The 21792-nt window shown below is 39.0% G+C and overlaps 1 protein-coding gene across 1 annotated transcript in view; it reads left to right on the top strand.

The window, feature by feature from the left end:
- The window catches only part of SUSD5 (sushi domain containing 5), a 50002-nt gene extending 28882 nt beyond the window's left edge, over nt 1-21120 (top strand). The window contains exons 4-5 of the mRNA XM_082044233.1: nt 2579-2767; nt 12330-21120. Coding sequence (XP_081900359.1) covers nt 2579-2767; nt 12330-13612 — 1472 coding nt within the window. The 3' untranslated portion in view covers nt 13613-21120. The remainder of the gene's footprint in view (nt 1-2578; nt 2768-12329) is intronic.
- Nucleotides 21121-21792: the final 672 nt, after the last annotated feature.

The following is a 21792-nucleotide window of genomic DNA, read 5'->3' as shown; positions in this document are numbered from 1 at the left end:
GTGTCTCTTCTTTATGTGTACCAGAAAGAACAGGTTTGGCAAAAGACTGAGCAGGAATTGTCATAGCAACTGAGACCACAGCAGGATGAAAAGCTGTAAGATTCTGCAACCTGGAAAATTGCTGAACATCTTACATAAGAGAAGACAGCAGCAAAATGGACGTAGGAATCTGAGTATGTCTTTGCAGGGTATCAATTTTCACTTATGCTTGTCCGTGCTGTCACTCAGTATGCTTTGCAGCAAAGACATGACCTTACAAAGTCTAATTTGAGAGAGTCAAAAGTTCCCCATACAGTGTCCATCCATTAGCACCTTTAAAGTCTCTGCTTTTCTTTCTATTCACACATCAGCCAGATCTCTCTTTCAGGATTTCATGATTCTCTGTTACCATGTCTGTTGCCAAATTTTATAGTAAAGCTCCTTTCAGATTTCTTCTTTCCTGGAAAGTTCTAATGTGCTTTCTGAATGTGTTTGCCATATTTAACCAATGTGTTACTTTTCTGCTTCCTCTGGCCACAAGATTAAGAAGCAAGGCTTTGTAGATAAGAATAACCTCTGACATATAATTGTCCCATGTAGCCCTGGGATCAATACTTCTCTCAGAGCAGATACACAGCTCCCATTTGTACCAATGGAAGTGGCTACATAAATAACGTACATGAAATGCAGAGGTCTGTTGCCTTCCTATGAGGCAATAAAATATTTTGCTATCCCTTTCATCCACATCAATCTCTATTCATCGGACCAGTTCACAGGAAAGGCATTAGCTGCTAACTGCTCCTCACTTCCTCAGATGCCAAACCTCCATAAAACTGTACATAAACTGAGCTTTGTATAGCCTCAAGAGCTTATTTTTTCTGTCAGTGTGTGTGTGCATAACTCCCACTAACTTATGAAGGTGTTAGACAGTATATATGTATATGTACATTATGGAGAATAGACTTCAAAGCCTTGACTTCAGTAGCATGTCCCTTAAATTAGTGGCAGATGTTTTTCAGCATACCCGGTTGAGAAGTGGTTAGCCAGGTCTGTCAGGCAAATTCTAAAAGAACTTTCACAGAGTGCGGATGTTTATCACAGGATGTTAATTTCACTATGGGTTAAACAACTGGCAACATGAATACCTCTTATTTCTAAATAAACATGTATTTACCTATGCCTGGGTCAGAAGTGGGTAGATGATGCGAAAAGCTGCAGCTGGGACTTACAGGGATCTTGCAGGATGTCCCTGGGGCAGAAGCAGGAAAGCCTGAGATTTTGAAGAAAGCAGATTTTAAAAACCCTCTTCTGTCAAAACTATTGCCCATTGAAACCCTGAACATTAATCAGTGTCAGTGGAAATGTTGTTTGTAAGATCTTGTGCTGAAACAGTCATAAAATTAGACTTCAGCAAAGTAGCACGGGTGCTCTCTGAAGATGTTTCTCCTTCTGCATGTTTAGGGCCATAGTCCTGGAGGTCACTTTTCAGCTTCCAAACAGAAGTCTTTCTAAGGAACATAATCTTGGCTTAGCCAACTAAGTAATTAGATTTTTGTACCAAAGCAAATTGTTTCAACAGGAGAGATTAATACTAGAACACAGACCCTATATTTCCCTTATACTATATAATGTCTATTCCAAAAGGTACCGTAAAAAATCTGGAGGAAAAGGTGACAGGGCAAATCCCTCTTGAAGAACCCTTCTGAGAAAGGAAGACCTTTGAGAGAAGAGAAGCTGCAATGCCTAAAAGTTCTCTAGAAGATCTTGACCGACCTTGTTAACAATAACCAAGATTGTTCAAATCTGAAAGAGAGAGCTAAAATTCAGTTTACACTGGTGTTGGTGGTTGGTTGTCAGACTCCTCTCTGCACTTTTTTCATGCAACGGAAAACTAAAATCAGTTTTGTAACTTTAGCTTCCTGAATTTCAGTGCTGTCAGCAGACGTATTATCAAACATCTTGTTAGATTTTATATCCTAACAAATTTATGTTACCCCTGGGTGTTGTTAAGTTGAAGAGCACAAGTCACCATTTATTTTAGGATGTCTCTAACCTAAAATAGGGGAAATCTGAGTGTCTGGGAAGAAACTTTTGATTTTGAGAAAGGCTAGAAGATTAGAGATAGTCTGAAAAGTTACTGGTGTCCACTTCGACCTTTTCTTTCTTGAACGCGGATTGTTGCTCAGCCTCTGCCTGTTTACTGCAGTGTAGTAGACATTAAATGCCAGTCTTAAACAATTTCACAAGCTTTTCTTCAGTTAAGGAAATGACTGTATCCAAGCTTTTTCTTTCCAGTCCCAACCTACTCAAGCCTTAGTTAGCCTTTGTAGAAGCAGGCAGGCAGCTGTATCTTGATGTCCTCTGCTGACTTGTTGGAAACAAAGCCCCTCTAGATGCATCACTGTTACACATCAATAAATATCATCCCAATTACAGCTGAAAATAGTTATGAAGGTCGAGAAGGGTATGAATCCAATGATATGTATATGTTCTGTGGATGTGAGAAAGTTTATCGTCAGGGTAACTCTTTTAGCACTGCTGTTAGCACTGTACTTAAAGACTATTGCAAGGTCTCTACAATCTCATTTCTTCTTTTCAGATAAACCCTGTGGGGACCCGCCATCCTTCCCCCACACCATCCTGCATGGCCACACTGGCTTTGAAATGGGGGACGAGCTGCTCTACGTTTGTGCTCAGGGATATGTCATGGGCAACAAGGAGACAGCATTCACGTTGCTCTGCGACAGCTGTGGGGAGTGGTATGGGCAGGTCCAGGCCTGTGTGAAAGGTAAGCAAACCAGCACATGGAGCATCCCTCCAGGAGGTCACAGCCTTCCATCAGCCCAGCCAAGATGGTTTCAGGCTTACAGGGGTGTCTCCTGGGCATGTGCAGTCCTGGTGAAGGTCTTGGTGACAAAGTTGTCGACGTCTTAGCTGGCCCAACAGGGCTTTTACAGCCCATTGGTAGACATCTCCAGTAAACCACAGGAAAAAGTAACTCATTCATACTTATATGAGCACAAAGTATCTTTCTGGGTAGCAGAAACCATTAAAAAAAAAAATATTGAATTTTTCATGCCATATTTATTTTTTCCATATCTGCTGACCCCATTTCAGGGATTCACTGAGTCTTATCTCAGGGTTATCAATCAGCCTCTGCCTTCCAGTCCACCATCTTCCTTCTTTTTCCCACAATATCCTTTTTCTTCAGTACTGAGCACAATTTTTAATTACTGGAAAATAACCTTTGGGAAGAGGCTTTACCTGTGTATTTAATATCAGAATCAGCCCCTTTCTGGAAATCAGCTGTTTATAATCTTGTATGTGCTCATTCTGTTACTGGATGAGCTTTGTAACTTTTCAATGTCTGTACTTTGTTTACTCAAGGGAAGAGATTAGTAGGTACGTTACAAGAAATACTGGAGATATTTTTTTTCAGAGTAGTTCAAAAGCCATGCCTAAGTAACATTAGTGAGCCAAAGACATTGTTTACCAGATAGAATGTACAATGTATGTTTTGTATGTCTTCTGCCTTGTTTATTTTCATGTCAAGCCACAGAGTTGCTGCAGAGCAGTCTACTGAAATGAAAACTTGGTGTTTGTTCTCACCTTTGAGAACCTAGATAACATACAGAGAAAAGCTGGTGTAGACATGCATTAAACATGGCCTGCATGCAAATAACATCTTTCCTTACCATAGACAGGCTGAGGATGTCCATGGCTTTATCACCCACTCACCAGCCTTACATCTGTGTGTGATGCTACACCCTGAGATAGCATCCTGCTTACAGAAAAGACACAATGCCATGGTGGTACTGTGCCCCCATGGAGACAGGGGTCAATACCTCTCAAGGGCCCTGCAGACTCCTCTCCTTTTTTGTATTCCCTAGGCTGACTTGAGCTGGCCATCCTTTAGGTGTTCTTGGATTTTTATTTGGGATGCAAAATGGGTAATACAATAGCTGTCCATCTTTTAAGCCCCAGACTTTGTAAACTGGCATGTAAGAAGCTAGTTTGGCTGATCTGAGCTTTTACTAGACCTTTCTTACTAGATGCTTTAGCACTTTTGAAGTTCTGGCCTTATTCATATAATAAATGCTGCTTCTTTTTGGTAGGTTGGAAAAATTAAATACCTGTGTAAGTTAAGAGAATGTTCAGCCACGAAAGAAGTCTGTGATAGAATGACAGAAACACAGTTTGGGTTAGAGCTAAACAGTGAGATGGAAAAGTTAAAAAAGAGTGTATTATTTTTTAATTTGCCCCAATAAAAAGCCATACGGTTTTTATCTTGTACTATGCTTTCAGGATTTTTGGCAACAGTAGCTACCCAGATATATACTCCATTAAAAGGAATGAAAGTGGATTTTCTTACCAGATAACTTGACTCAAATAATCAGGCTCTTATTTAAAACAAACTAACAAACAACAACAAATGGAAACATCATGTAAAAGCTCTGGAAAACTATAATAATGGCATGTCCTTAATTTAAACCTTCAAGAAAATCTAGCTTTATATGTTTGTTAGGTTCTGCAACAAACTTTTAACTTTTCCCTTGAGCTAAATTGTACCATGATTTCAGATGTGCTTTCTCATTCTCTTTCTTATGTTTCCATGCTCAATCCATAAAGCTCACCATTTTCCCCATATTTAAGAAAAGTCATTGGAGTATCTTACTATTTTTTTCAGAGGGATATCACACCTTTAAGATGATATTTCTGACAAAACAGATAAATTTTAAGCAATGGAATGAGCAGCTGTTGTGTAGCCAAGCCTTCTATATTGCCTGGAGTTAGCATATCCATTTCAGAATCTATATATTTCTCAATGCCCAGGGGCTTGCAAGGAGTTATTTTTACTCAGGAATATATACCACCAGGCAGTGGATAATCATAAGGAAAGGTCAAATCTGTTCTTAGTAGAAATAGGTCGTATCTGTGCACCAGGGAACCAGATATTCAAAACCATCCAAATAGGATAGAGATTAAAAAAAAAAATCCAGCATCTTTCCGAACCATTTCAGCTTCTAGAATTGTTTTTACAAACAGCAGTTCAGATGATTAAATGAAATGCTGCAGGGAGTGGAGGAGGAGCATGGAGGGAGAGAAGGAAAAAAAGAGTATCTACATCTGATAATCCAGTAGGTCTGAATCTTCTATAATCTGCATCAGATTGACACTTTTTTTTCCCTCACTGAGGTTAGTGAAAAAGATAACTTTATTACGCATAGAAATAAAACTGTATTACATCAAAGTAAGGAAGGGAAAGAATCAGGCCATTTAGGTTGTGTGTGTTTCACTGTTTTCCCTGGATAAATAATCTATTTCCCCTCTTTTGCCTGAGCCTTTTACACAGCCGCAGGGGAGAGAAAAATATTTTTAAAAGAAATAGGAAAGTGTGGCTGTAAAATCACAAACATCAACACTGGAACTTTGGAGCAGATGTAATATTGTGGATTATGATTTTAAAAATTATTTAAATGTAGACTTCATGCTGAGGGGCTTCCTTTGATTAATGTTTTTGAAACACTCCAAGCACCTGGGATAGAAAATACAGTATGTGTTCAATTAATAATTATGTATTCAATCCTCATGGTCACAATTCTTTAAGAAAGGAGGCTTTATAGGAAAACTGAAATGTATGATGCTAGGGTTCATTTTTTTAAAAAAGTAAGAATTCAGTGATAAAGGACAAGAAAATGGAAATTAATTAAAAGAAACCTGATTTACAGTTGACAGATATTTTGGGATCATAGGAGAGAGGAGAATAATTATTAATTAAGTACTCCAGAAGTCAGCACATATATTGCTTTTTAAGTGCTTTAAGGCAAAGAGTAACTTCCCTATCATGAAGGTTAATGACGGGACTTCACGGAGAATTTATATCCCCGTTGGCAGAGTGAGCCATTGCTGTCCCAAGTGGCTGACATCAGAGGAAAGGTGGTTGTGAAGCCACTTAAATGAGCATTTAAGTGCTATGTTTAGAGGCTGGTAAGATGATACAGTTCCCCACATCTGTACTGGGTGAGCGACTGGAAGTGTGAAGTGACCCCAATGCTCTTGCACCAACACAACTGGAATACAAGGACAAAACTCTGGTCAGAGGATTAAAAGATGTAAGACCTGTTCCTACATCTTGTACTCTTTCTGAGACCAGGGGCAAGTCAATATACTCCTCTCTGCTGCTTGCTCCACCTCATCCATGAAAGAGTGATGACATTTATCCAGCTTCACAAAGTCTTCTGAGATTTGCAGATGTTACAGCTGTATATTACTGAACACTTGTTAATTGCCACTTTATAATGCTCAGCTGTTCAAGCAGAACATCAAGTTAACAGCAATAATTGGGTTTTTCTCTTGTTTGTGTAAAAGCATTGGGCCTGCTTTACATTCCCAGCTGCTCACCCAGAGCAAGTACAGAGTCAAAGAACTATCGTTGTAGCAATGTCTAAATATAGCACGTAAATGTTTTTTGAAGCAGCTTTATGATCATCTTTCCTCTCTCTTTTGATCTGGTTAGAAGAGATAACAGTCCATTCTGGCACCCAGGATGTAAGTGCACAACCGTACAGTTGGCAAATTCATAAATTAAATGAAAAATATATTATGCATCAATACACATATAATGCAACATATGTGGCAAAACTTGGCTATAGGCATAACTGAACAAAGTAATTTCAGGGTTATATTAAGCAGATTATGGATATAGTAAAGTATGTAGGAAATTAAGAAAAGAGTACATTACAACTGCCTCTAATGTACATTGCACAAGCCAGGTAATAGACTGTAATTTTTAATCAAGATGCTTTTCAAGAAAAAAGGTGGCTTGGTAGAGTTAGTGTTTCCTGCAATTTCTCATCATGAAAAGACACTGTGTTCTAACTGGAAACACAGGGATATTCAACCCAACAAAACAACCTTAAGCAGAGCACAGGAAAATACTTTTTTTTTTTTTTTTTTTTTAAGTTTATTATTTTTTCTGTTTCTGTGGAGAGAACACATTTGTTTTACAAAATATATCCTCAAAACTGGCATTGTAGTAAGGTCTGGAAGCAGATGCATAAGTGCCACACTGTGGCTGTCCTGCAGGCAAAGAGACTGAAGTGACTTGCTAAATGACATTTGCTTTTTCCTGAAATGAACCATAGGTTCAATATCAGAAGCATTAATACTGACATTGCAGTGGAGGGGCCAGGGCTGCATTAGGCTGCGTCCTCAAGAGTTTGCTCCTCAAAGAGAAGGCAGATTAGGTGGCTGGGAAATCATGTCACATCTCTGCCCTAAAACTGGCTAAGAAGAATGTAATATATTTATTCTTTTCCCTTGGCTGCTTTGGGTTTTTCCAACTATAAGCTTGTGGCAGGGGAGGTCATATCTTCTGCACATGTAAGGAAAATCTCCAGTGTCAACACTTGGATACTTGTCAAGTGTGTTCAGAGCTGGTCTAACTTTTCCACGCTGAAGACCATACTTCTGATTTCAGTGTAAGGAGGATTTGGATGACTCTGACCACTTCGGAAAGCTTTATCTTCAGCTCCCAGTCTTTTCGCCTGGTTCAGCTATTCTCATTACTTCAAACATTGCTGTCTGAATTTTCAAGAATAGTATTCATTCACATTCATGCAATCTGTAAGCATGACTAGCCAATGCGATTTAAGTATTTTCCTTTAGGTTTTTAATCAGGAGAGTAAAGCAAAATGTCTCTGGCTTTTGATCTTATTTGGGAATGCTTTTTTTTTTCCTTCTGACAGTGCAAAGGGAGAGTCGTGACAGACAGCAACAAAATATGCCCATGGCCTGTCATAACCATTGTCATGACAAACTTTGGTTCTCTTTTCGTATCTGTCACTGCACAGTTGTGTTAGGTTAATGTAAAGTATTGATCTGGCATGAACTGATTCTGCCAAATCAAATTATTTTTAAAAATTATGATGGGTTATTTATTTATATTAGCAGGCTTTCTGCTGCAATAAAAATCATCCTCCTTCTTGTAGTTGTTGCAAAAGACAAAAGGCAACACAAATTTGTCTAGTGTACTCTGGTTGACTTGAGAGTTGTGTTTGTGTGCCTGACCCAAGTCAAATAGACGATTCTTTGAGATGCTGTAGTTCACAAATCTGATTGATCTTAGGCAAATCGGCCTACATGCTCTTTTCCTTCCCACCCTTAAAGACAGATGCTGGCTTGTTAATGTTTGCTGTAACTACTTTGAGATTCTTAGAATAAAGGTGTTTTTATACAGTAGAAATGTTTTTTGATGACAGTCTACATAGAATCAAGTTTCAATTTCCTGTACTCCAAAATACATCCACAAAATATGCACTGCAGTTTATGGTTGTCCAAAATAGCAACACTCAAAATAGAACTCAGATGCCAATATGCTATCTAGAAGAAAAATTAAACTGATCCTAGAGTGTGGAAAACCAGGCTCTTTGTTTTTGTCTGTCTCTATGTTTGGTCACTGTTTTCTCATTAGGATCAAAAGTTGAAGAAGATGAAAGGTTTTTAGGACTGGATGCTTCCCAGATAGGACAAGGCTAAATTAAAAGGGTTTTACCTTTTAATTGAGCTTCATATCTTTGGTAATATTCCATTTCAGCATCTGTTGCCGTAAAATGTTCATTTCAGCCTCAGTAATCCCTCAGACAGTGAATCAAAACTCTTGAGTCAAGAATCCTTGAGTCTGCCAGAGAAGGGTAGGGGTAAGATGTAACAATGACCAAATATAGAAAGATTTTGGTCTTGGACTAATTAATCTCAATGCTGGCTTTTCTTAAAACCAGACCTGCCTGGATAGGAAGATGCAACCGCTGTTAAATCAATTGCTAACTGTTTTAAAAATGGGTATAAATAAAGGTTACAACTATTTGGATAAGAGGTGGAGCTGAAGCTACTTTAGTTGTTGCTCTTCAGAACCAAGACTAAATTCAGGGAGCTGGAAAGCTCAAGAAAGTACTGAGGAGGTGAGCAAAAAGAAGTGCAAAAGTTGTGCAATCTGTTCCTGGAAAATCAAGCTCACCGCTGACTTAAAAGATTGTCATGGTAACACAAACTCACTAAATACTAAGTCCAAGCCCCATTTGAAGGTCTGAAGCCCAGAAGAAAGAATAGAGTATTATTACTGTGTAGGTCAGTTCAGGACCATATAAATCAAAGCTTCAGAGTAAGGGGGTCTGTATTTCCTTTGATGGTTAGACAGCTCAATAGTTGCTTTCATTCTGGCATCTCATAAGCTAACATTAGTTATGTTGATAGTTTTTGCTATAAACTATACAAATATGGGAGATTGCATATGAAAATACATTACAGTAGCTTTACAGCTTGGGCCACAATCTGATTGTCGGAAGGAACAAGACTCCCTTGTGCGATGACGAGCAGCGCATAATGAGCTCCAATCTCAGGCTCTCTTTACATGACAATGGGCTTTTTCTTTCCTCAGCCAAATATTAAGAAAGCACCAATTCATTTCTATATGTGCAGGATTGGGCTCAAAGACAGCAGGTTTGATGGAGACTTGACTGACGGTTCAACAAACTCTTAAGATGTTCTGATAGACTGAGGACTCGTATTTTCCTGGAAGCACATGCCCTTTTCTGATGTGCCTCCACAGGACTTTATTCTCAAGGTCTGAAAGTACAAAGCAAGAGAGGTACTAATGGGGAAGGGCTTCAAATTCTATAGAAAGCGTATTGATACTGTTGTTAAGCATTCACCAATGATCCATACTGGTCAATAAGATGAATACTAGCTGCTCATTCATACTGCTAACCAAATAATAGGTCTGGAGGAAACAATACAAGCATATGACTGTAATTTTTGTTCACGGGCGCACTAGAACACCATAACATAAAAATCAATGTCTCACCCTCAGCTGGATTACAGTAGTCTGGAAAGTAAATGAGTGGCGAAAATAGAGGTACAGGAGGAATACAGGTCAAAACAGACTGGTGTGATGATTCATCTCAAAAAAGAAAATACCACCACATTTGGTAAATGGTGAGTTCACACATTACATTATGTTCCAGTTCACATATATCCAATAGATGCCTATGGACTGTCCTCAGAGACACTGGACTTTAGTGAAGCAGTCATGCCATATATTGAACTGTAGCAGGAGTCTGGATGGTAAGTGGACAAAATGGCTTGAGGAACCATTTCCATGTAAAGAGAGAGACAGGTAGAAAAATTCTTAAGTGAGACAAGGGACAAAGTGAGATTTGCATTTGATGGCTATTATAAGTGCTACATAGCAATGGCCAGTGCCACACAAAGCTTCATAAATATGTTGCTAAAATTCTTTGATATTCAGAGGTACCCTCCAGTCATTAGTGAAAGTCTGAAATACTGTTGGAAAATATTTTAGGATGACTTAGAAAAGTGAGACTCCTATCAGGAAGCTTTCCACTCTGAGACCTGCATTCCCCTGTTTGTTAAGTCGCCTTTGCACCAAACAGAAGTTTTTTCCTGCTTTGGAGAGGATGGAGAGGATCTAGAGGATTACACAAGCAGATGAGGACACCGGGACCAGAAGGGAGAGAGGTCTGTGTTGGTGCTATTGTATTGTGTGCAGGTCTCACCCTACACCCTTGCTGTGAGGTGAGAAGACCTGCTGAGAATAACAAATTCTCCAGCATGATAGCTTTCACAGGGATATTAACTCTCTGCAGGCTATGCCGCACATTTTGGTTTCCTCAGCATAACTGCTTTGGATTATGGTGGACCCAGACACTATTCCAAGAAAAATACCTTTTGCTAATACTCATTCTGTTCTGGCAGCTGGCTTAAGCTGTTCTGGCAAACAGTAGGTTGGTGTGAGCTGTATCACCACTAAGTGTGTTTGGTCAGACTGGTTTGACAATATTTCTAATCTTTCTTAAGAGTAGACCAAATATGGCTCTGCCAGAAGTCTGGGAAGCAGTCTCCAAGGAGAATGTGACTCATTCAGAAATTGAGGTGGGCTCCAGATGAAAATGTGATTCAAATTTGGTTGAGTGTAAAAAGGCAAAAAAAGATAAGGCTTTATAAATGCACTGATTTGTAACACAGCTTCTCCTATTAATTTGTTCTTTCCCTTGTCATGCCAGGTCTATTGCTTCACTGTCTTCACAAAAGACTAAACACTCTCTTAAAAAGAAAAATTCTCACCATGATTCAGTTTGTTTTATTTTCCATATCCCAAGGCATGATTTTCTAGGACTTTTAATGCCAGCATAAATCTCAGCAATTACATCAACTTTCTATGGAGTAAAACTTGTGTGAGCTGAAAATCAACCACCCTGTCTAGTTTGGAAAATTTTTCATTCAGCTAAGGTTTTATAAGAGTGGAAGAAATATAAATTACAGTGCACTATTTCGTTCAAATTCAAACATATAATTTCATGCTTTGAGTCAAATCTGTTTTGTTATCAGTAGTAGGTTGTCGGCATGGGCAGTATTTCTAAATCATATTCGAACTTTGTGATGAATCCGCCCCTTTATTGTAATCAGTTACTTTTTTGCTGGTTTGGTTGGTTGATTGTTTTTTTTTTTTCTCTTTTCTTTTTGTTAACATCTTGTTTCTTAAAATTGGATGCCTGAGAGTTGTTTACAGACAGTATTATCTTGATACTTAGATGTTAGGCTTTAAGTGTTGGAGACAGTTTTCTCTCCTTGCCATCACGGGTGCATCTTGCTTTCTTCAGAAGAAGATGAGCTTTGGTGGGAGGGGTCATCCTCAGGCAGCTCTAAAGAGCTCCCACGGAACAAGAAACAACATTCAGCTCACCTAGTTCCAGGTGTTGTATCATCGCAACATCAAGGTCATTGAAGAAAAATACTCTAATGATAAAATATTGAACATAAGGCGCTGAATATAATCCTTCAAAATTGCTGACTCAAAAGGGCTGAAGTTGTAAAACTTTGACTTTTTTTTTTTTTTTAACAGTACAATTAGAAATAGATTACTTTTTGCTTTATATTCTGTTCCACATCCATTTCTTGCTTGAATATGATGAAAATTTCCTCAAGTCTGGCAAAAAGAATCATGTTAGGGAGAGTGAAGGTTTGAGGAAACAATAAGCAATTGAAGGAAGTTCTATAACTGCAGACAGTACATTATTTATACACATTTTTAAATCTGGAAAAAGACGCTATTACAGGTTAGCATCAACACCCATCCTGATCTTTTTTTAAACTTGGTATTGACTGTCAGACTCTGGTGTACCATCCCCTTTTCAAATAAACAATAACATGGAACGGAAAATACTGTCCAAAAGTCAATCCTCATTGCACCTTTCTTCTTGGCTTCTTGTAACAAATGAGCTTTTCTGGAGAAAGTAAATGTTGGCTTTTTTTTTTTTTTTTAACTTTTCTAGATGAAACTGAGGCACACATTGACTATGAAGATAACTTTCCTGATGACAGATCGATACCTGTTGTTGAGAATGAACATGTCAATGGCAAAGAGGAAATCGAGCAGGAACAAGAACATCTTTCCTTTGGTAAAAGTTCAGAGGAAGGAAGAACTGGAAGTACCGAAGTTGTTACTCAGGATACAGACACTTCTGAAAAAGGAAGCAGGGCACCAACTGAGTCCCCTGTGTCACTCCTAAGCCAAAAAAACTTGTTCTGGTTTCCATCAGAGGCTTTCAGTGAGCCGGAGTCAGAGAAAGATGCAGATGATTCCACTAAAGCACAGTTTTCTGAAGGCGACAACCACATTGGAGTGAAGACAGCCTATGATGAACCTGCTGCCAAAATGTTTTATGACAGTGAAGATTTCCCCATTGGACCCATTCTCACAACTAATGATACAAAGGCAGAGATAGATGCAGTTGCCATTACTGATGAGTCATGGTTAGATGGCTATCCAGTAACACAAGAAGTGGTAGAGGATGAGGAAGAGGAGGGGGATAAAGTTGATGGATCAATGGGAACAGAAGATGACGTCGTCCTCACAACTGACCAACCAAATCACGTTGAAGTAAGAAAATCAGGCAATGGAAGCCCAGCTCCAGAGGAAGGTTTAACACAGATTGTGGCAGCAACAACGAGGATAGATGACGAAGGGGTGAAAGAGATACCAGTACCACTTACATCAGTGAGTGTTCTAGAGAACTTGAGCATGAGCAGAAGTTACGACGATGCCACATGGGACCACCTAACTACATCTCCAGAAACTGTGACTCAGGAGACCAGTACAATGATGCTGTTTGACGTAACCAGCTTAAAAACATCCATGTCAGAAACCTCTGTGCTGGTCAGCCCCTCCGATCACACTCTGTATGCAGAACCAAAAGAAACAACTGCCTACCCAGCACAAGTAGCAACCACTGCACCAGCTCCAGATATCAGTACTGACACGTCGTCCCAGGAATTAGCTGAGCAAGAAAATCTCACCCAGGGCCTTGGTGAAAAGCCCATCCCCACTTCTGAGCCATGTGAGGGAGAGGATTGTCCCAAGTCAAGTAAAGGTGCCATCATAGCAGTAATTGTGATTCTTCTCTGCTTGTTAGTGGTTGCAGCTGTCCTGGCTGTGTGGTTTTTCAAAAAAAGGCAGCAGAAAAATTCTGTCTATAAACTAAATGGAAGGTGTCAACCCAGACATCACTGCTACCACCACTACCACCACCAGCACATTGAAATGCAGAAAGTCTAACCAGGGATCTTTTTGGTAGAGATGCTGGAAATCAGTAAAAAAACATATTGATGCTAGAAGGATCATGTGACTCATGGATGCTAAAATCCAGCAGTGCAGAAAGCAGAAGAAAAAGAGAATGCTAAAAGAACATAGAAGACAGAAAAGATTTCATCCTTTTGAAATCACAGTTCAGCATATTTGACCTTTCAGAACTAAAGAATCTGTACGTTTTTACCACAAAGGTCTTTTGGAGACATCAGCAGGACACAGCATGCTTGGTAGTACATCTACAATTTGTTCCGCTTTTAAATTTTGCTCGTATTAATAATAAATTAATTGATTAATTTCTGTGTTACCTGGTTATAATGTAGTGGCAGGGCTGGTCAGGCCTTCTTGGTCTGTTCTCAGTGGAAGAAGGAAAGAAGGAAGGAAGGAAGGAGGGGAGAAGGATGTTTTTGGAGCAACCACACATTTGGTGTTTGTTCCTTTTTTAGAACCTGCCTAAGCTAGTCAGGATAAACCACCGTAACAAATTATTACCTGATGTGTCTTAAAAAGAAAAACTATTTACTACCATACTTTAATGGACAGTATTGCAATGATTACTAAGGTACTTTTCTTCAACGTTGTGAATTTAACCAGCCACAAATGTTGAATCACTACGCTATTTTTCTGGAAGGTGTTCTTTTAGCCTTAGTGAAGAAGTGCCATTATTATACTAATCTTTTTATAGAAATCACTGCGTCTCCCTGGAATTCAGAGAATACTGTAAGTGCCATTTTTCCTGGAGTCTCAGCAGGAGTGGAGTCAGAGCACCTTTGATTCAGGGTGTTATGATGAATAGCCTTCTGTTACGGAGCCAGACAGGGATGAAGCACTTTCCAGGGGAACGCTATCTGAAGTCAGTTGTTTTTCTGGACACGATATGAACTGACCAAGATACTGAATTTTAATTGACAGCCAGTGGTATCACTGGCAACTGAAGCCATGAATACAAAACTTCTGCCATATGAACTCTGTAGAAGGACTGATTGTCACCATTCTGCTCTTTCATCAGCAGCTGGAGGGTGTCTGGGGTGGACACTGGGTATGGGAGATGGGTATCCATTTTCAGTGCTTTTTATTGTGGTTTTAAAGATAAAGCAATCCTGGGAAAGAGAAATTGCATCCAGTTGATAAAATGCAAATACTTGACTTGTAGACTAGATGTCCGTGTAAAAACACAGAGGCTTTTCCAACTGCATGTTCCATTTCAAATGGTTTTGAAACAAAAGAGAGAGAGTGGGGAAGATGTTTTCTAGAATCCCTTAACATAGTTCTGGTGCATTGAGTATGAAACACTATTCCTTACCTTTCTGAATGAACAGGAGAAAGACTGGCAACTGTGAATAATCTGCAGGTCAGAAATAAATTCATCTGCCACTCTATTATATAGCCTTAGTCAAAATACACCAGTAGTTCAACACATGACAATACTGGAGTAAGAAAAGGTGACTAGGTGGAGTTCACCCCATTTTCATGTTCTGCCTTGAGTCACAGAGGTAACCATCTCTAACTCCATGGAAGGCGGACTTTATGAAATGGAGTGCAGAACTGTGTCCGTCATCCATACAGCCATCAATCTCAGAGCTGGTAAGGAAAACAAAGCATTGTTAGATGATGTCTGTACATTATTTTGGAGAATTTGACCTCAGAGTGGTAAGAGTTGAATCTAATAGCCTGGCAAGAGCTACAGTAAATAAAGAAGGACAGAAATTGTACAGATTTGTAAATATTGTGTCCTCTGACATATGCATGACTTTATGCTTTTACTGCATTCTAGACTATGAAATAACTTAGAATTTCTGTTGTAAACTATTTTTTATGCAGTAACTTAAAAAAAAAAAAAAGACACAACAGATTTCACACTACACAACTTTATGGAGATTGTTAACTCAACTAAAACATACCGTCTGTAATCTCATGGAAATATGCTGAAAAATAAACACAGGAATATCCATTAAATGTATTGTTTCACTGAAAGGTACATGTTACATGTTACAGTTCTGTGTAACATCATTCAAAATGAAAAGTCAATACAATTTTGCTCAGGAACTGAACATGTGGAAATGAGACTCAAAATATAATTACATACATAAACTGTACAGGGATCTTATTTGAGACTCAGAAACACTTGTTATTCATGAACCAGAAGAAAATGTACATTAACATAATGCTTTGGAGGTATTTAAATAAAAGTGAAGTTACAAAAAAAGGGAAAAGAAGTGCCTGTTTGTGTTCTTGTGCAAATCATCCATTTTTTCCCACACGTTTATGGAGAAAAGATAGTTCTGTCACCTGGGTAATTCTTGTAGAAGACACTTTGATATTAAAAAAAATTAGGTGAAAAGATTTTAACTTAGGCTGCCGGCCCAGTTCTACTCAGAAGACCATTTAACTCCTTTTGCAGCAGCATCTGTTTGTACTCATGGTTTTCACTTTACCAGAATGATTCAGAGAGTTTGGGAAAACGAATAGAAATATGGGGATAAACAGCCTGTGAATGATACATTTGAATTAGGCCCCCTTTTGCGTGCGAAACTTGGCTAATCAAAGACAGTAAGAATGGCAAACAATAAATGTAGTACAGTAAGTACAAAATCTGAAGATGATAAGGACAAAATACAGGAAGGGATGAGTTACTCAGTATAGGAATTGAGTGTACAGAGCAAGCTGTGTGTTGAAACTAGGAAATAAAAAAAGGAAAGGGGAAATATCAGGAGTGATTTTGTGATGGTGACATCCAGTCATTAAGAGATTGATCTGTTGCTCTGTGATAGAAGGCGTGTATCATTCTCTTCTGGTGAAGCCACAATTTACAACAGCCTGCCCAGAATCAGGTCACTGGTGTTAAGGCTGAGGTATGATCTCCCTTCTCTCTCCTTTCCTTTATTAACAACTACGTATTAGCTGGACCTCCATTTCCCACAGATCACGTGGCAAAGCGTCTGTATCAGTTTGCTGCCAGGCAGGCTGAGAAGCGATGCTGTGCGGTGTAACATCAAAGCTTCCGTCAGCATTTGGAGGCTCAAGCCCTTGCAACCAAAAGGTGTTTGCTTCCCTTTATACAGAGACAATGTGACACGGATTTCAGGTATTCTGTAAGTTATTGGGCTGAAATCCCCACAGTTTCTGTGCTTGTCTTCCCATGTGCCAGCTAGATGACAGTATCTGGTTCATTGTTCTGTACCACCTTATTGCATACTGTACCTGAAAAGCTATTATTTTGGGATTTTATAGATTAAATTGCTTTCTTCAGTGAAAAGAATTTACATGTTTGGGTTTTTTTAATCTCAAATAACTCATAATGCAAGGATACAACATAACACGTAGCTATGAAAGATCAGAATGTGTAGCTATGAATGAACCCTTTAAAAATTACTCATAACAAAAAATTATTAGACAGTTGTAAGACTTGTCAAACTACAGGGTTACCACCAGCTCCGGATCATACTTAAGTGATTAAAAGGGATTAATCCCTTTTCAGATAAGTCATAGTGAGAATGGGGCAAAGGCAGAAAGCCCCAATTATTTCTTTAAAGTTAGCAGTCACATTAAGTTACACCTCTGACTGCTGTGTTTCCATTTGAAAGTAAGGAAGTTCCATTACCTTGCAAAAGAATTAAGCAGGAAAAAAGCACATTTGTTACTTCATGCCACTTAAAAGGTCTACCCAAAAGAGACATCAAAGGGAAGAAAAAGTTAAAAATAATCAAAGAAAACTTAGAATGTTTTTTTTCTACAAAAAGGTTCGCATTTATAAACTCAAACAATTCAGAACTCTCTGCAGAATTTAGTTTCCATATATCATTGGTACTCTAAGGCGAGAGAGAGAGGTGAGGAAGAAGAGATGGGTGTGTAAACCACTGACTATTTCCTTGCCAAAAATAAACAAATAAAAAGGTATCTATTTATTTTAATATTTTTTCCTAGGCACTGAAGAGGACTTAAGATACAAACCCCTGATTTGCTGGGGTGTGCAACCCAACTTACTTGGCTATTTCTTGCTTAACTTCTTTTTGTATATAGCTTAAACTCTCCACACTAGGTCATTCAAGTCTTGAGTCACCAGAAAAAAGAAGTCGCTGTTTAAAGTATGGCAGACGACCAAAAGTTCAGACAGCTGCAATGAAGGATTAGTTGTGGGTTTTTCTCACTGCCTTGCTACAAACTGCATCACAGCTCTATGTTCAAACATTATTAAATGGGAATGTTTTCTCTGGCACTGACTACCTCTCCCCACAGTTTAAGTATTGAATTTTTTTAACTGAAGTAGCTTTGGTTTACAGCTCACATTAGAACTTAAAAACATATTTCCATAGTAGCTGGCATATGCAGGCAACTGTTTATTCTCAGTACCAGCCATAATAAACACTTGTACTTTTATAATCCAACAAATCTTTGTTTAATCACAACTCCATTTTCAGAGCTGTAAAATGCCCATGCTATTTCACCCATTTTTCATGAAGACTCTCTAGAAAGTGAAAGATTTTCTAAGTCTGCCTTCATCGTCAATACAGACCAGTAACTCACTGTAAAGGATGTGGAGATCCGTGGTGGGTATTAATTGCAAGAGTGTATTGAGAAAAAATTTTGTAAAGCGGGACACGCTACAGGATTTTCAGAGGAACGGCTTGTTTTGAGGAGACCCACCTTCAATTCTAGCTCAGACTTATTCTGGCAAGTATGAAAAAATCATTGGACAGACTTTCCAGGTAAACTGAGAACAGCATCCGACTAACTTTTTGGTTTACATTTTAGCATTCCAAAGCAGAAAAGCTCTGGAAAATGGAGACATTTGAATTTGCTTTTGGCTTATGCATTGTCAACAGAACTAATGAAGGTCTGCCTGCAGAATCACTATGGTCAATGAAGGAGCCCAGCAGGACATCTGAATTTCTGTTGAATTTACCAGAACTTATCACTCTGAAAGTATTCGTTTTTCATAGCCGACCTTATTGGCTATTGGAATTGTTCAGACACAGAAGTATGGAGCCTGTAATGCTGTTATATGGGAATAGTATTAAACTTTGAGCAGAAAAATCACTACTACCCTTCTTCCTTTTTTAATGAATACTGCTATTTATGAGGATTCATTAGTGAGAAGCCAGTAACACATGAAGAACCACTATCAGTAAGAGCAGATATAATTTCAAAAACATTACATACTTGGCACAGTTTGTCAGATACACGGATTTCCAACCTGTGAATCTCTTCCCTTGCCCAAGCTTTGGGTTTTAGATACAAAAGATTGGCCTGCAGGCCAGCTACCTTGTTTTTCACATAACCAAATATCCACTTCAGTGCACCAGCATTTGTAGCTCGGTTTAACCTTCATCTTTCAAGCAGTTCCCCTGCACTCAGGACCCCACGCAAAAAGAGATCGAGCACAGGACTTGCGCTGCATGCAGACCCTTGTGCCAGACATCTGCCAGAAGACGGACTTCACCCACCATTCACCTGTGAGTGGTGACTGAATGACATGCTCAGAATTATTGCAGACTTGATTGTGGGCAGCAACGGAGGATCAGAAACCAACAACAGCTACACAAATAGCCAGATCTGTTACTAGAAATATGACCAATTATTAAAAATGTGTCATTGTACAACTCCACAACAAGCAATACTAACACCGAGGTCGATATTAATTTCATCTCCAGGGTCTGCCTAGGATCACCAGACACACGATACTGATGCTGCAGTTGAGTCAGTCACACAAACGTGGTGGCTTCAACAAAATGACACTTTCCTGAGCATCAGCATCATACTGGAAGCCTTGTCAAAAACAAGAAATGGAGACAAAATCTAAATATCCCATCAAGTTAGGCAGAAACTGCTAATGTTTGAGGCAGACAACCCAGAACTGCAAAGATTTGGGGGTGGCAGAAGGGAAGCAAGAACCATATTGCCACAGCCTCCCAAGAAGAGCTGGCAGGGTCAGAGAAGTGGAAGACAAGACACTAATTTATTGCAGTCACATGTAGATGTTGGCATCTAACAACAGCAGCAGGAAAAGAAAAATCAGTTAAAAGAACCTGAGACTGCTGGAAAAAGCCACAATAAATACTGAAGAACTCGAAGAGGAGCTATTTCTCATTAGAAAAGGACAAGGATTTGAGAACTACTTGTACTTAATAAGATTGAACTGGCTTGGGACCACGTGTAGTGGAAATTAAGCAAGCCAGAAAAAATCCACAGACACTTGAACAAAAAGAAAAAGGGGTCACGGTGCCGTTTCAGGAGGCCACAAGAGTATCAGTTGCCTCCTCAAGTTAAATGGAATGGTAAAGGACATCAGACTTACTTAATGTAGGCCTAAGAAAAATCCATCATTGGCTAATGGACATCTTAGTAAATCATGAAATCCCCAGTTGAGAAGGCACAATGGCAGGGGATTTTAGCTGTAAGGCCAAGAGCTGAGGAAATGACTGAACATGAAAAGAGATAAGCTAAGGAAGCCTTAAAGACAGAATCGCAAGCTTACCAGAAAATTGATATGTGGGAGACTTGTGATGATTGAATAACTGATGAACTGGCAAAATTAGGGTTCATAGATGTTAAATATATTCCCAGTGTAACCCGCTGAAGTAAAACGAATCGCTTAACAGGTTAATTCTGGTGCTTACTGTTTTACTGGTGGAATGAAAATATTACAATACTGTACCACATAGTTTGTTCTTTAAAAAAGATTATAGCAATCTCCAACTATTAGTGCTGGAGAGGGGAAAGGAGTTCTTTAACTTCAAAGAAATCATTCTGGGTGGCAAAACAAAGAGATCCTGGAACCGATTTTCTGTCGTCTCATAACTACTGTAGTCTATGCTACTTGCTTCACCAACAGGAAAAATCTGATTAGAAGCTTTATGCACAAACATTATTTCCACACAAGATGTATAGTTATGGAAAACCTCAGTCCCAGAACTTGAATTACAAGTACTTCCCTTGGAGATCTTTCAGGTTTTGCATCACGGTACCTACAGACAGCACCCAAGAGCTAGGGTGCCACAGAAACAAATAGGCAATGGTGCTTGGCAGAGCTCCAAAGTCAGTTTGGTAAATGATGATAAGAAAAAAGTAAATTACAAATATCGTAAAATGAAGGCAATGTAGATTGATACATACATTCTCAACCACTTCCATGCCATTTAATGGCGGGAATTCTGGGTTCGAAAGCTGAAATAGCAAAGATGAAGTTATTAGGACATATGATCTTAACATCAATGGTGCAGTTCTTGTTCCTGAGGAGGAAATCTAGAGTTGTCCTATGCAGGCTGGAAAGCAGAGGAATAAGAGAGGCCTCAAGAGCAGTACCCTCTCCCTTGAGCACAGACACACTTCCAGCGAGAGAAAACCAGGGACAAGCTGGAGAAGCTACCCCAGCTGGATACTATCATACATGTATTTAATAGGGAAGTCAGTCATGTTTTACAATCAACTGCTTGTAAGTTTTAAAAGCAAAGTCGCAGATTCTGGTCTCGTCACCACAAGTGGAGCTGGGTAAAGCTCCTAAAAGTTAAAAGGCTCTTGGTAGATCTTCATTTTAAGAATAAAACAGTCTGCCCATCAACTTCAGCGGATTAGTTGTGATTTGTATTAAAGAAGATAAAAAAAACAACCTGATCTTCCAAACATCTTTCACACACAACTTTAACATTTTAAAATGTTTCATTGCTGTTGCAGGCCAGAGGACACTGAAACCTGATCCTGTGGATTCCCCTTCATGTTCTCTGCAGACACTCAGTGGTGTAGACACTGTACTCCTACAGCATACATCAGCTATAGCAGTAACAACTCAGGAAGGTAGTGCAGAGCATGTTTTGCCCTTTTAAAAAACTAAAGCAGATTTTGGTATTGCAATTCACTTCCATTCAACTGAATTAGGGTTCAATTATAAAGGCACTGAATGCTCTTGTCTCCGCCTGATGTAAATGGGATGAAACCACTTGCAGGACTTGGTCCTTAAAAACAAGAGAGGAAAGCAAAGGATGAAATCCTGGATCCTCCTCTGAGGTCAATGGGATTTCTGCTGTTCAGTAGGCTTGTGCACTAATTCACTACTCACCTCTAACACGGTATTTCTGTGGCCTTCAAAGTATTTCTGAATAGGACTCTGCCATATAGCTAATAAAAATGTAAGGAATTCACATGCAAATATTTTT

The sequence above is a fragment of the Streptopelia decaocto genome, assembly GCF_964273445.1.
Source record: "Streptopelia decaocto genome assembly, chromosome: 2".
In the NCBI taxonomy this organism is placed as follows: Eukaryota; Metazoa; Chordata; class Aves; order Columbiformes; family Columbidae; genus Streptopelia; species Streptopelia decaocto.
The sequence above is the reverse complement of the archived record's forward strand: the minus strand, read 5'-3'. Positions and strand labels throughout refer to the sequence as shown.